General features: G+C 41.0%; 1 protein-coding gene across 1 annotated transcript in view; it reads right to left on the bottom strand.

The window, feature by feature from the left end:
- kcnh2b (potassium voltage-gated channel, subfamily H (eag-related), member 2b) overlaps positions 1 to 16,610 on the bottom strand; it is a 279,480-nt gene that overhangs the window by 105,177 nt on the left and 157,693 nt on the right. The window contains 4 exon segments of the mRNA XM_034109196.1: positions 751 to 962; positions 1,048 to 1,367; positions 1,907 to 2,120; positions 2,879 to 3,034. Coding sequence (XP_033965087.1) covers positions 751 to 962; positions 1,048 to 1,367; positions 1,907 to 2,120; positions 2,879 to 3,034 — 902 coding nt within the window.

The following is a 16,610-nucleotide window of genomic DNA, read 5'->3' as shown; positions in this document are numbered from 1 at the left end:
GGGTGAATACCCGGATACAATATTTTAGAGAAGATCAATTCCCTTCCACTTTCTGACATGTGTGAAGAAGCTTATGGCAAACGTTTTGCTATAATTGTTTCACCTGCTGTTCACCAAAGTCAACTGAATCCCACAGGAGGTATTGGCTTTATAAAAAACTGAGTTAACAGATTTGTATTTGATTTAACTGATTTACAGGAAGCAGTTCGATGAGAAGCCAAAAGTCTGAGACCTTTCTGCTGTGAACGCACAAATATGAACTGACAGATAGGAAGTTTTAAGTAAGTCACTTCTCAAAAAAGACAGAAAGTGAACGAGTGTCGCTCACTCAAAAAAAATATCATAACTATAGGTTTGAGAAAAATAGACACCTGGTAAAATGATAAGTTATAATTAGACTATCCTTTCCTCCAGAAGTCAGATATGGTCTCCTCTTCTGTGTCTCCTCAACTGAATTACTTTCTCATCAGAGCTCAATCAATCTCATTATCATTTGCTTGAGCTGGTGCAACAAAGCCTTATCTCCCCAGGAGGATGTGTCAGATTAAAGCGAGTGGAAGTAGCTGGGAGTCGCTAAGTGCATTAGCTAATGTCCAAGAGCAGTTAAACACAAGTCGAAGGCTATTCAGTACATTTCCCCTGAGCTTAAAGGTAGCTATGGACCAGATTGGTTCTGGCCAACATCGTCACAAATGACACAATCACAACCTTTCACCCTGCGTTGTACTCCACACACAAACTGTCTCCTACCTGTGTGACTTTCTCTGTGACGTGGTGCGTTCGGTCGATGAGTTTGCAGGGAGCTGTGATGTCCATCTCCCCGGAGGGCAGGGCGATGAGAGGGTCAGCTTTGAAATCCACAAAGTTGAGGGTGATGTGCGGGATTTTGGAAATGGTGCGGTAACGCATGAGGTCCGAGTCCGACGTGGAGTTCAAGATGTTCGCCTTACTGTTTACTGCACCTGCAAACACACACGGATAGTAATATAAAAATGGAAGGGGATACAATACAAAAGGCTGTGTGTTTCTCCAGCTGCTCTTCCTCACCAGTGCTGCCCGGCCGGATACTGGTTTGGCGGTTCTTTCTGTCCCAGTCCGGCCTCATGGCCTCAATCTCGTCTACGGAGGACGCTCGACGCATGCTGTGAAAGCTCTCCCGCGAGCGGCTGTGACTTAGAGAACAATTGGAGCTGGAGGCGTCCTGGTTTAAGCTGAGGCGGTGGTGGGGCGCTACGCAGGGGGACGACTGGGCGACGGGACCCAGGTGGGATCTTTGGGGAGCTGGATGAGGGCGTAAAGGAGGGTCAGGGCCCAGTAAAGTGTGCTGGTCCTCCTGACGGTCTTCTGGCCAACTCTGTAGAGCTGACCTAGGAAACAGAAAAGGACATCATGCGTATTAACCATGGCTTTAAGGAAAGGTGGCTAAATAACGATAAAGAATTAAGCACATTTGGCCTGGGCAGAACTGACATGGAAGTATTTACAAAAGGTCCCCTGACCTCTCACTTTAAGATATGTTAGGCCTCATTTTAATGTATTGGGACCATATTTTGTTTTAGCTCTAGGATAGTTGTACCTTCGCTTGACCACTGTGAGATGTGGTGTATTCTAATTTCTTCTAATTTGTGCCGTATTCTAATTGATAGGATTTATTTCCCATTATATTCACAACAAAAGTGAATTTTGGAAGGTTCATTTTAAGGACACTTAAAATCTAAATAAGTTAAAAGTATCTTATTAAAAAAAATCCTTTGCATTGCAGTACATTTTAAGGTAAGAATTCAAGTATAAATAAAGTACCAAGCTCAAATTCCTGTGCATAAGCCCTAGGATTCATAATCAGTATTTGGATGAAGGTGCTGCTAACCCACCTCTAGGTCTCACGCATGTCTTTCATAGGACCTACCTGCTTCCACTGATATGATCCTGGTGGTTGAGTGGCAAACAAGGAAGAGGAAGGTACTCCCCCAGGCCTAAGGACTCGTGACTGTGGTTGTCTGAAGGTACCGGCAGGGGTGTAGCAGTGGGGATTTTAGCCTCCTCTGAGACGTCCAAAGACACTTTACTGTTGGACAAGGAGCGCAGATTGGGGAGACGCAGCTTGAAGCCTCGTGGACGTCCTGCAGGAGAAGAGGAGGGAAGATGGGGGGAAAGGATGAGTTGCCAGTGTATCAGGTGGATTGTTACACTGCGCCACGAAGGGAGATATGGAGTAGGGAAACGTTGAGTCTAAAAGACATTCAAAATACGCCTTTTTAAAAAATCCACAGGAATCTGGGAGATTTTTGGTTGAAGCCACAAAGTTAATATAACAAGAAATCTGGTTGATATTATAACTGGACTACTTCAGATGTTTTCCCCAAGAGTTATCCCTCTACAATATTAAGTGCATCAAACCTTCTCCAAAAAATACCCAGGATTTACAGGAATAGAATTACTTATCATGAAAAAAGACATCAACGGATGATCCGGGTGAATTGGAGTGACGGTTGTCACTTTTCACTGGTTGATCATACTAAGACCACTTTAGTTATTGAAAAGGGAAAGTAAATGGACAGACGGTGCCTGAATGGTTTTAAGCGCTGTTGTGTGTCAGTAAAAAGGCACCCTACTCTACTCTTTTGTACCACTTCTCTTTGTTTCTCACTGAGTTTTTTTTAATGAAATAAATGGAAAAATGTTCAGATATACAGTACTAACAGTGAATGATGAAAAACAGGGATATACTGTAGATTAGAACAATGAGTAAAAACCATAGGTAAAAACATGAAAATTGCTAAGGCATAAGGAATACTTTCTAACAAAAATTGTCCACGCTATTTTGGTTAGCATAAAACAAGAAAACAACAACAAGTGAATGAGCCGAGTCAGTAGTTACCGGTGACAAGCCAGGTGGGCAGGCGGTGGTTTAGTTCCTGTTTGCGGGCCAGTTGTATTTCATCAGTCATGCCCTCAAAGTTGAGAATGAACATGATCACCACGCCATCTTCGTTCTTCACTGGCACCACGTCCACCATACACAGGAAGCACTGACCTGCGTGGGAAGAGAGGAAGAGAAAGCTCAGTCAGACTGATTGTATTTGGTGGAAGCTTTTATCCAGAACCTCTGACACTGCCAAAAGAGTATATGGTTTCAGAATTGGGATGTCAGACTCTGGGAAGGTAATTTTAGGTAACAGTGTAAGTGTAGATAGCAATAGAATGCTCATTCACACACAAAACATACATTGAATTGTTGTTCAAATGACAATTAAAACAACCATTCTTTATTCTACACGCTAGAAAGGAAGTCAAAATAATCTGCTATTCTAGACACACACACACCTTAATTTAGAACAGTGAATCAATCACAAAATCAATGCAGCTAATGACAAAGGTCATATAGATAATCGTGAAGCGCACGAGTTAAAAGTTGTTTTTTACATTTTAAAGCAGGAGGAATGACGAATACTAATAAAAGGTGTTTAAATATCCTCTCACATTCTTCAGCACCTGGCTGTGATTGGTCCCATCTCTTACCTGGGCAGTGGTGGTCAGTTACAACATAAAAAATGAAACGGCAGTTTTTGCAATAAGGAGCGTCTATATCCAAAATGTAATGTTGTATAAGCCAACATGCAGTGTGTGTAGTGTACTGCACGACTGCCTCGATCACCCTCCCGCCTATCATTCATCTCACATCATCACAGGAGAGTGGGCCGAAATCCGATTGGACAACAGCATAATCCCAACACAGGAGGGGGAAAAATGTGAAACACAGGGAATACTAAGAGATTACACCATCTGGCAGAGTGTGTGTGTATGTGTGTATGTGCACATGTGTACAGTAGGTAGTCATAAGTAAAGCTGCTTTAAACAGCTCTACAGCCTTATAAAGCACAGACATGCGTCACCATTTTAAAATGTTTTAGTCTTTAGGTTTGTATGACAAGACGTTGTTAGAACAGAGAATGACAGCGTTAAAAAGTACCTTGAAGAAGAATGCAAAAAAAATAACATTAAGCATTTAATAAAATTAGGCAGAGCAGGTTTTCTTAAGGAGATTTTTTTTATCAATAGTGGACATGTTTCGGGGAAAAACAGCAAAATAATTCAACTAAAATATCTCATATTGTCAAACAAATGTAATTGGATTAATGGATTCCTGCCCTGATTCTAATGACTGTCACATTAACAGTAATCTTACAACACTAGTCCTCCGTCTGAAGAGCTTGCATCACGTTCTTGGAACTGTTGTACAGAACATGGAAGACAACACCTCAGAAACACTTTAGAGTTATTACAGGGAGTCATTCCCAGAAGCAGCCGCTGTTTATTTACTCAGCAGCCTCCCAAACTGTAAAAGCAACAAGCCGTGAGTGTGTGTGTGTTCCTGTAAAGACACAGTGCTGTGTTTTGTGGATGGCAGATGTGATTTTTACACACACACATACACACATACCCACACACATACCCGCACACATACCCGCACACACCAATCCAGGATTAAATGTCAACACAAGAGGATTTAACTACAGTTCATTTTTAAAGTCCAATAAATTATATAACAAAGGTTTTTATTGTCAGTTCTAAGAAGTCTAGAACACTGAGGTCACTCGTGGTCATGTTCCACTTCTTTTATCTGTTGTCCAATAATCATTCATCCATGCACACACATATTTTAAGCACATGAAAGATGTTGGTGACCATCCTACTTCTTTCCCTCCGAGAGCATCAGAAAATGATTGATCTCCGAGGTTTACAGTTCAAACAATATTTCAACAGAATGCTCCGCTTGGATATTTTCCAATTCAGCTTGTAGTAGCTGATAATCTGATTCAGGGTCTGTGCTTTATGGAGCTTGGGGAGATTATCACAATGCACTAAAACACATCCAAAAAAGCACAGAGTGCAGACTGCTCATGTCGGACCATGTAAGGTCCATTGATTATGATATGCAGCTAGAGGGGAAAACAGAATGCCAAACTTTTTTCTTTAGAAAGCTTGGAACAAAAGGGTTTGCACCAAAACAATAGCTGTGTCTATTGTAGATGCTATTGCTTTTGTAAATGAGTGAGAAACTGAGACCGTGTATCAGTTGTCAGGCTAGATTATTGGACATTCAAAAAAGACATTGGCAAAAAAAGACTGCTATCACTTTAGCAAAAAATGTCTCTGAGTATAATAAACTATTTAATTCTCAACTTCATATTGTCTGCCAGGAAGGATTCAAGTTTAGATTCAGGGATTAAAAAACAACTAGCCCTGATGTATAGCACCCAATCAGCCATGTGGATTTGCTGAGACTCTTTACAATCTACAGTATGACTGACGTTGTATAACTGAAATTAGGCATCTAGCAAGCAAGAGAGGATATGTGAAATGAATGCAAGGCAGAAATAGATGAAGGCAAAGGCTAAAAAATATGGGACAAAAAGGTAGAATGGCTGTTAAACTGAAGAATAATATACATAATGGAAAAAGAGGGGAAAGAGCAAAAAAAGGATGGAAAGAGAAGTGGAAAAAGGGGCATTGAAAGAGAATCCATAAGAAAAACAAAGAAATAGATTACTTTTTTTACTGATGTTTAGTTGCATTGCATTTCGTAAAGACATGATTAGACTATCTACTCGGTGTGATTATAACTGAGAGAAACCAGCGTACTGTAAAGGGAAGGTGGGAAGAATAAACTCTTCAGGAACATCTTTCTTCCAGCTGAGCAGGAGATGAGAGGATTAGAGAGCAGTAAACAGAGGCTTGTCTGCCCCTGATTAACCTGATGTAAAACACCATATAACGCCTTCCTGAAACTGCCTTCACTGCCACAGAGCATCCTGCAATGTGCTGCTGGATTAGAAATTAGAAGCATAATCTCAGAGCAAGTGGATTAAGGAGAAAAAGATTAGAGATTGATAAACCAGCAAAATCCTGCTCTAAGAGTCTAAGAGTCCCTTGGTTTAGAATTAAATACAAATATCTACCATATCAGAGTTACCTACTGTATTTTAATTATAATAGATTCAGTATTTATAAAAAGTATATATTATTTTATTAATGACTTTCTGCAAACATACTACTATAGCCAAAATATGCTGTTTTAGATGTTCTTAAATATTTGTTAAATCATGATACATGCCTATTTATAAAATAATGTTTATTGTTAGTATCAATGTAGTTCTGTTGATTCTTGACGTTTTTTTCTCTTTCTACTTCCTCAGAAATTGAGTGAATCCAATGTAGAAATGTTTAAGTGAACATGTAGAAGAGTTGCGTATACAGCATGTGCACTTATACAAAATCAAAGTCGCACTGTAAACATAAATGTACAAAGATCTTGACATTAAGCAACAAACTATTTTGTTCAGTGACAGTCCATGCCAGTCAATTCAGCACTACAGACTTCTTGGTTTCCCATTTGCTTTAACTGAATGCTGATGGGAAATAAGGACTGTTTTCAAAAGGTTTGAAAGGGTGACACCATTTCAGCATAAGCCCCAAAACACTTTATCAATACCATGGGGGCTTCCCTGTGCAGCTGTGCATCCACTCCCCCTGCTGGACAACAGCGCTCTCTGCACACTTGTACATCACAGGCTACAGAAAAATGTGTGAGTGAATTCGTGAAGCTGATAATCACCATCTTAGAAAAATATGGGAACATGCCGGCTTTCCAGAGCACAACATATAGTCCAGCTTTTAATACTGTATGTTTTTGTCAAAGAGTGTCACTTACATAACCCACAGCTGTTGCTACTCACGCACAATGTGAATGGGTGTGTTTATTCTATGTGAGTGCTAGTACAGTACATATCGGTGTTTCCATCAGGACCGGGATTTCATATCTGAAAATCACAAGTTCATGGATACTGTCCATTAATAACAATTGAAAGGGGGGGGGGGGGGGGTATGTGTCTGTGAGATGGATGAGGATGTGAGATTTTACTCAGCCGCTCTGTTCTGTATCACTCACACATACACACACACGGTGACAAAGTGACAGAGGAGATTCTCATTCACGGACACATTCTCCTCCGCTCCATCACTCTTTGGCGGGAAAGAAAAAGTGCAGTTCTTCATATCTACTGAGACGGCTTTAAATATTCTGGAGGCCAACTGGATAAACTCGATGTGTTCCTGGTTATATTCAGAGCCAGGGAAACGCTGCTTAAATCCAAAACACTCAAGTCAAGCTGACAAAGCCCTTGCGTAATTGCCTGAAAGTGTCATTCATCACAAGGAAACTACAATAAAGAAAGTGGAATTAAATAAGAATGGCACTGGATAGGCATCACAGGATCTCAACCAATCAATCTGCACATGACTGAATAATCTGTAGGCAACAGGACACGGACAGGATTCTTGGTATCAGCTGCATATTTTAGCCCGACCATCTCGTTTCGGCGGGTTTTGGTTGTATTCGGGTTAAAAGTCTGTGTGGAGAGCAAAAGATTGATTATTAAGGAGTGTGAATTATGCTCTTGTGTGCACTCTATGACCTCTGAGCTGCTGGAAGTGAGCATTAGAAAAAGGGAATTTCCCTTTGGACATTAAAAGTATTTACTTTTGTTTCATTAGTTAGAACGAGGCCTGATCGACCTGACCCCGTCTCATCCTGAGAGGGAGTCCCTGCAGCACCCTGAGTCATTTCCTGTTACCTTGATCACTTTCTGAGGTCGACTGTTTGAGGGCAGAAAGGTAGGATGATCTATTACTGTGTGCACGCCGCACATGAAATGGATCTGAACCAGAATGCACCGGCTTCCTTAATTACCTTTATATTAATCACTGTGCAAGCACAAGGAATACACAATGAAAGTGGAGGTTAATGGATTATATTGACAGGATTCACCTCATTATTTAAATTGTTGTAGCTACACTTGAGGTAATAAATGATAATTGTAACGCCCACTTAACAAGTACATTACAGTAGAACAGATTAAAAGTGGTAAATTAAACAATATAAGGATCATGTTATCGGGGGAAATACCCTTAGGTTGTTTACTAAGCTTGTTCTGGACGTATTGCGTCTACAGAATTATTATTAAATCTCTATGTTCCATGTACAGCATTAAGAACTAGTCCTAGTTAACCACTAGGTGGCACTATTTTGTCCTTGTTATTCTTATGAGGTTATATGCTACACGCAGCTCCAAACACACTGCTGTAAGTATTTCCTGCAAAAAGGAATGCAAAAGGAATGTATGTGGCCCTACACCTCAGCTCTATGTCATGATCTGTCTGTGTTGTGTTTTGTCTTTTTCTGTCTTTGGTTTCATGTTTTATTTTGAAGAGTGTTCATCCCCTGTCTTGCCTGTTGCTTTCTGTCTGTTTTCCCTCCTACCTAATTACCCGATTGTGTTCACCTGGTGCCCCTGTGTTTTCTCCTCCCTCCTCACCTGTGTCTTGTTTGTGTGATTACCCCTGCGAGATGGAGTTCATGACTTTATGAGCTGTTCATGAGCACTCATGAAACATTCATGAACAACTCATTATATGTTCACTTGTCATGTTCATGAACCAAAATTCTTAAAATGCTCATGAACCATTTTAAAGAGCAGTTCATGAAATGTTTATGAACATTGTTCATTCATATAAAGTTCCTGTTTTGCTCATGACAGACTTTTATGAGCAATTTATGAACTTTTCATGATCCAGCCAATCACAACATTATAACAGAACAGACCCCAGCATGTTAGAATAGGCAAGCTCACATCCTCGAATCTCATCCTTAGCACTGGTCTCCCACAGGGCTGTGTGTTAAGTCCCCTCCTATATTCCCTCTTCACACATGACTGCAAACCTGTACATGGCTCAAACACCATCGTTAAGTTTGCAGACGACACTACAGTGGTCGGGCTTGTCAGCAACAATGACGAGACGGCATACAGGGAAGAGGTTGAGCATCTGGCAGAGTGGTGCGCTAACAACAACCTGGCTCTCAACACCAAGAAGACGAAAGAGGTCATTGTGGACTTCAGAAGGAACAAAGACGGCACGCACTCCCCAGTCCATCTTAGTGGAGAAGAGGTTGAGCGGGTCACCAGCTTCAAGTTCCTGGGAGTCCACATCTCGGAGGACCTCTCCTGGACCACCAACACCTCAGCCCTAGTCAAGAAGGCTCACAAGCGCATCTTCTTCCTGAGGAAACTGGCAAAACTCCGCCTATCCTCCCAGGTGCTAATAAACTTCTACCGTTGTACCATCGCGAGCATCCTCTCTACCTGCATATCTGTATGGTACGGTAACTGCACGGTCAAGGACAAGAAATCACTGCAGAGGGTGGTGAAGATCGCACAACGCATCATCAAGATGCCACTCCCCTCCATAGCCTCAGTCTATGAAAAGCGGTGCCTGCGAAGGGCACGAAACATCATCAGAGACTCTTCCCACCCCAACCATACACTGTTTGTCCCCCTACGTGGCACCCGCTCTGGGACACGCTACCGCAGCCTCCCGGGTAGAACCAACAGGACTACGCACAGCTTCTTCCCTTCAGCAGTCAGACTGCTGACAATGAACCCCACGCTGTCCCATACTGCCTAGTTGTTGTCGTGTGCTGTGCTGAAGTGCAATTCTGTATTCACTGTATTTATTTATTATTATCTGTGTATTTATTCCTATTTATACATTTCCCATCTATTTACCTTTATTTTTGTATCATTCTTTTTTGGTATATACTTCTGATAAATGTGTATGTAACTGACTGTTTTGCGATCTGGTTAGACCATCCTTAAATTTCGTTACACTGTGCTTGCATTTTTGTAATGACAATAAAGTAATCTAATCTAATCTAATAATTAAAACCCCAAAAAGTGTGCATGAGTATTTCATGAACTTTTCATGACTATGAGCATTTCATGAATTTTGGATGATTGTGGCAAGTTCAGAATATTTTGGAATATTCATGAGCATTTTATGAACTTTTGATGATCAGTGTGATGTTTTTAAAGACCTCTTGAATATTCATCTACTATTTGAACATTTCTTTCTTTTTTTAAAACTTTTAATCTTAAAACAAAACAATAGTGAATTTGAAACTGAACATTATCTGTATTTATTTTGGTGACATTCATATCATTTTATGGTTGATCTGTACTGTTTGAGAAGCAGTACGAGTAAGTAGCGCCAAGGTGGAACCTTTGGCAGGTGAGCGGTGACATCTGGGTTACCTTAGGGGGGACACTTCCGCCCCCTCCTCAGAAGCAATCCAGACGATCAACCGGATCCTGTGTATAATTATTGCTGCTCCACTTTTCTGTTTTCTACAGGTCAGTACATAATGAAAATGATCGATGTTAACTTGTGTGAATTAGATATGATGTTGGAGATGTTTAGGAGAGTGTGTCAGAAGGTTTTGAGCATGTTTGACATAGTAACGGTATTTTAAAAATACTAAACTGTCGGCAACAATAGATGCCATTTTCGTTGGCTTCAGCCGCACCTGGGTAAATGTGACCTGAGCGAAGGCTCGCAGGCAGGTTAGCTGCTGCGCACGGGTAATATGTTTTGTTTACCTGAGTGCAGTCTTGCAGGCACATTGCCTTGTTTTTTGTTTATTAACATTGACAGTGTATTTTTGTGATCTCCATAATATGTTATATTTGGTAAAGATAGATATATTGATAGAAAGTATTATTTGATAGCGTTATGTGTTTATAGATAACAATCTGTCCTTCACTGCAAACATAGCTGCTACAACCCGCTGCTGCAGATACACGCTTTACAACATCAGGAGGATGCGTCCCCAGCTGACCCAGAAAGCGACGCAGGTTCTGGTCCAGGCTCTCATCATCTCACGCCTAAACTACTGCAACTCCCTCCTGGCTGGTCTACCTGCATGTGCCATCCGACCTGCAGCTCATCCAGAATGCAGCGGCTCGTCTGGTCTTCAACCTTCCTAAATTCTCCCACACCACGCCGCTCCTCCGCTCCCTCCACTGGCTTCCGGTAACTGCTAGAATCCACTTCAAGACAATGGTACTTGCGTACCATGCTGCGAATGGATCTGGCCCTTCCTACATCCAGGACATGGTTAATCGTACACCCCAGCACATGCACTCTGCTCTGCATCAACCAAACGGCTCGCTGCACCCTCACTGCGAAGGGGACCCAAGTTCCCATCAGCAAAAACACGTGGGTTTGCTATCCTTGCTCCAAAATGGTGGAATGAGCTCCCCATTGACATCAGGACAGCAGAAAGCTTACACACCTTCCGGCGCAGACTGAAAACTCATCTCTTTTGACTCCACTTAGAGCGATAGAACTATTAACAAAGCACTTATGGACTGGCTTATCTAAAGCCAGTTGAGGAGCACTTGAAATGTTTTTGCTCTATGAAGCCTGATGTACTTATATGATTCTGTTTTCTTCAAGTTTGTATTTTGTTGGTCGAACGCACTTATTGTAAGTCGCTTTGGATAAAAGCGTCAGCTAAATGCAATGTAATGTAATAATTTATATTGACTATGTTGAATTTCTCCTTGAGATACAGTAATTGACTGACAGACAGATAACTTAAATGGAGAAATGTGATGTTTGTAAAGTTCAGCTATTTGAATGTAACTGTGTACTTTGAATTTTGAATAAGAAGCATTCCAGACGATCAACCGGATCCTGTGTATAATTATTGCTGCTGCACTTTTCTGTTTTCTACAGAAATCATTTATTGTTGCTGTGGTACCCAAGCTTTTGGGACCCGTAACAAAAAATGTTGTGCAGCTGAGTGTCAAGAACTGCTTCAAATAGTGATAGGATTAATTGTAGTGCTCCACCTGTATACATGTATGTTTGTTTGGTAATTTGAGTAAAGTTCCATTGTGATTGACATAATTGTTGTTTTCTATGGTTGCCAGTTGACCCACAGTCAATGGTACATGAACAGTTCATGTACATGAACAGTTCATGAACAGTTCATAGCCAGCCATTGAATTATATTCAGTGACTGGGTATGAACTGTTCATGAACGGTTCATGAAGTTGTTATGAACAGTTCTTGATATGTTCATGAACAATTCTTGAAATGTTCTTGGTTGAATATCCCTACACACTCACTGAAAACTCCATTTCATGAATTGTTCATGAACCTGCCTAAAACCATATTCCATGAATTGTTCATGAACCATTCCAGCACAGGAGTTTCATGAGTAGTTCATGAACTGCCCTAGTGCCATTTAATGTTCATGTCACTTTCATGAACAGTTCATCAACTTTGTTATGAGCTGTTTATGAGCTGTTCATGAATATGGTTCACAGATATTTCATGAACTTTTCATGACAAGTTCATGAACAGTTCACTATCATCTCACTGGGGTAGTCTTGTGTGTATTTAAGTTCTGGTTTTTCTATCGGTCATTGTTGGTTCATTGTTTGTCTTTGACTGTGTCACGGTGTAGGGTTCTGTTTCTTCCGCTTTGGCCTTGAAAGAAAGGTATTTTTTCGTTCCTTGGAATAAAGGTTTTTCGTTGAAATCTGCATTTGGGTCCTGCCTGCTTCACTCAACCCTGACCTTCTAGGCCTCGTACAGGTGTGTTATCCTGAGTGGCTCGGCAGGGAGTTGGATGACAGAATGGAAAAATAAATTGGAGTGTGTGTGCTTGTGTGCACTTGGCATCCGCCTGGGTGTGTGAATGTCATACAGACAGTTAACATTGGTGTTGCAACCCCCTGTCCCTCTGATCTTGGCTACCAGCTGTCTGCTGATAAGTGATGTAATAGTACTCAATTTTTCAACATTGAATCCACACACACAAACACAGAGATGCCACATGGCTGAGCCGCTGATCATTGTTTTAGATTGCTTCTCGATGATAATCGTGGAAGAACAAATTACTCCAGACAATACTTCAATAGAGACAAACTCCCAACTGTTGAGCTGTGTGTTTATGTGACACGATGGTAGCTGGATTGAAATAAGCTGTTCTGGTGTGCGAGTCCATGCTTTGTAGGAAATGTGGTGTATGTTTCTGATACATTGAGTCACTTTGTTTGTTTGTCCGCCCTCTGTTGGTAGGAAATAAGAAATGAACGCCGGTGGAGCTGTTGTCCATGATTGATACCGTAAAGCTGAGGGAGCGGGGTGGCTGAGGAGGGACAGAGCTCCAGTCTGACAGAGGGGATCCATTAAAGCAGCTGTCTGTCCCAGAGGGCACCTGCCCCGGATAAAGAATGAGTTGTGCTCCTGAATGGGGCCCCGGAGTTTATTCACAAATCTTAAGGTGGATGCCTGAATTGGTAAAGACATGAACTACTTCAAAATAAAGGTTACTTTAAGAAATCCAATAAAGTATTTGAGGATAATCTTTACCTAGTGCAGTCTAATTTCTTGCCATTTCAAAAAAAAATCCAAGATAGTGTTGTGTTCATTTGACTGAAAACATCAAAATGGAACAGCAAGCAGGAATTGAAGATGGTTTTTCAATAGCCAACTCCAATCTGATAAGTAGAGCTGCGGCTGTTGAAAGCAATATCTTACTAGTTTGGTAATGCAATAAATTGTATGTATTGTATCTGTTTCTGGGAAACACTCAGTGACAGTACATCATCTTCTATTTGTTTTACAACAAGATCAATACAAAAATAATTATTTCATACAGGAAAAATAATGTTATATAATTATCGCCCTTGATGGAACCCATCCCTTTCTCTACTCCATACTATGAGTGCAAAGTTCATCAGAAAAGCTTGTTTCCAATCAACAGCACTCTTTTCATCAGCCTCCAGTCTCTTCCTCCACACCCTTCTCTTTTGACAGGATTGGGAAATGAGAGAATTAAGTAATAGAAGGAAGTTCATTGATAACAGAATGAGGCATTTCATTAGCACTCACGCTTGATCGACACACCCATAGTAACCAGAGAGAGGAGGAGTGAGGGGAGAGAAGGCGGTCAAAAAGTTCAGAGCAGCAACCTAACTCCATTTAGAACTTGAACATTTGAAAATAAAAAAACATCATCAAACTGTACATCAGGCAACAATGATCATTTGTCAACCAATGAATTGCAATTGGAACTGCTTCCAAAAATGTATCCTTTTCCAATGTGGCGTCTTGCTCACAAGAATATTGATAAAGTGGACACGAAAATGGACCCGTCATGCTCCAGTTACAGATCACTTTGTATGGCAGAACTGAGTATACTCCTCAGAAAACTCAATGAATATAAATTCCTTTCCGATGGACCAATTACAGAACAGGCCTACCTGGCATCAGACGCAGGGAGACAAGTGGTCAGGAGTGACACAAAGACACTCAGGAAACTAGCCTATAAACAATGTGAACAATTGCCTTTATGAGATGCACTACGATCAATAGGACCGATTTTGCAAAACCATTATACAAAAACATAAAATATGTTGTCCTTTATCACAGATATCAATATATGTCTATTTGTCGTCCAACGTATTGCAAGAAATGTTCACACACATGGTTAAATAATGTCTGAATTTAGAAACAAAATCTCCAGTACAGAGTTAGTCTGACAAGTATCATTTTATAATTTTAAACTAATGATATCATCAATAATTCATTATTTTTATAGTTAATATAATCATTTATTGTAAGCCTTACTTATGTTTAAATGATTTGTTCATAGAAGACATTTTTTTTACCACGACTGTCTGTCTTTATACTATGTGTGTGTTTCCTGCTGAAGAATTTAAAATCATATGAGGCTGGGTTAAGAGTCACTCACAGAAGGACGATGTGTACAAAAAATATCTAAATATATTTTGTGTTTAAAAAAACCCCAGCATGAAGCAGAAACAAACACAAAAGATACACACATGTTTTAAACAAGGAGAATATCTGACACAGCACAGGGTGGGCTGTGGGTGCCTTCAGGTTCCTTTACTTCACGTGACAGTATAATAAGCCAGGCGTGATGGATCAACCACCAAGATGTCTAAATGTCTCTACCAGTGACACTGTTGGAGCCGCGGTGTCGAACACACACAGCAGAGTGGGCTGGATGTCGGTTTAACCCACTCTGCTCACGTCACACACACTGCTATTAACAGATCACCTGTCAGTGTTGGAGCACAGGCACAAAAGATCATCATTCGCATTAAGTGAAAAACACAACCTGATACTCACACACTTTTGACAAACACATGTGTGTAAGCAGGGTCCGGCAGATTACATGTCAGGAGGCTTTCAAAGCATCGGCTCTACAAGCTAGGAAAGAGGTCAGGAGACATCGATATGCATTGGTCATCCTGCGGAAGGGAAATAACCCCAATGTTCAGTTCTATTTCCATCAAGTTGATCAAAAAGCAGGTGACTTGTTTAGAGAGTGAGATGAAAATACAATATTTTAAAATGTTTTTTAATGCACTTTACTTGCTTCCAAAACATTCATCATTTAAAGGGGAAAGGAAACACCAATTACAGTTATAATATTCCGGTAGTTTATTCATTTTACAATGGATATTGATCGTAATATTTATTGTATATGATATTACTCGCCAAAAGAAAATTAATTATCCGCTGGCCGGGTGGGGAATTCCGGGACCAGGCCGCCATTAGGGGAGTCCCAAATGGTGACGTCACTGGATGGGTCTTCGCTCCGGGTATCCATACACAACGTAGCAGATATGGCAGCGATGGAGGAATTTTGCAATGAGATCGACGTTTTGAACGATGAATTTGACTATTCGTCGGGAGATGACATTGATGTGGAAGCATCTACAGTTACCAGGCATCCCATGGCCTATGCTTATGAACCGATTCGATCGAATAGAGTGGCATACGATCCGGAATTAAAAAATTAAAAAAACACAATGCTAACAGTGAGCCTCTGAATTAGCCCCGAGCGAAAAATGCTAACCTATTACTGCACCGAAAATCACTCCTAGCTCCCTTATTACTTATCCTAGCCGCACATCCAACACATCGTTTATGATCGCAAGGAGACACATAATCTAACGGTGCCCACCTCAACACTGAAAGATACAAACTCGAGGTTATCAACAAAAACGTACATCAAAACAAGTGGCGCTAGGTACTAACATACGCCAGGCTAACGGCTTACCTTCCTCATTGTCTGGTCTAAACTGGACTTCAATGGCATTACAACGATAAAAACGATGATGTAGTTAATCCATAGGTTAATTTCCAATGGGGCTGTGTCCCCTTTGAAATGTTCTGATAATCTATAAGCAATACAACTGCAATTCCGTTATCTGCTGTCCGCTCTGTGCTCCGTGCGCTCTGGGTCCTGCAATACCATCCATTGAACACCTAGTCCAGCAATACTAGCCTTTTTAGGGCTGTTTTCGACAGATGAGCGTGTGTATGCCAGTTTAATTAGTTGAGCTATAGAACACCCCCAATTCTCTATTGTACGTCATAATAATAGCTACCATTTAGTTTGGACGCGATTGCGTTAATTAATAAGGTCACACTGTGTCAGTAAATACATGTGTGAGCTAGTAATCTGGTAGTGCTGCAATATTTACCTCTCTCTCGGCAGCTGAAGCAACTCGTTTGGTGGCTCGAACTTCACGTTTGTTGACACTGTCATTGTCTTGTGCGGCCGACGTGCTGGGACGGTCGGTGTTCCCGACTGCATACGTTGAGAAATCGAATATTGTGGGAACAGATCCTGGCTTCAAATCCGATGTTTTGTATTGAACCAG

The sequence above is a fragment of the Pseudochaenichthys georgianus genome, chromosome 20, assembly GCF_902827115.2.
Source record: "Pseudochaenichthys georgianus chromosome 20, fPseGeo1.2, whole genome shotgun sequence".
NCBI lineage: Eukaryota > Metazoa > Chordata > Actinopteri > Perciformes > Channichthyidae > Pseudochaenichthys > Pseudochaenichthys georgianus.
This window is presented reverse-complemented; position numbering and strand designations above follow the sequence as displayed.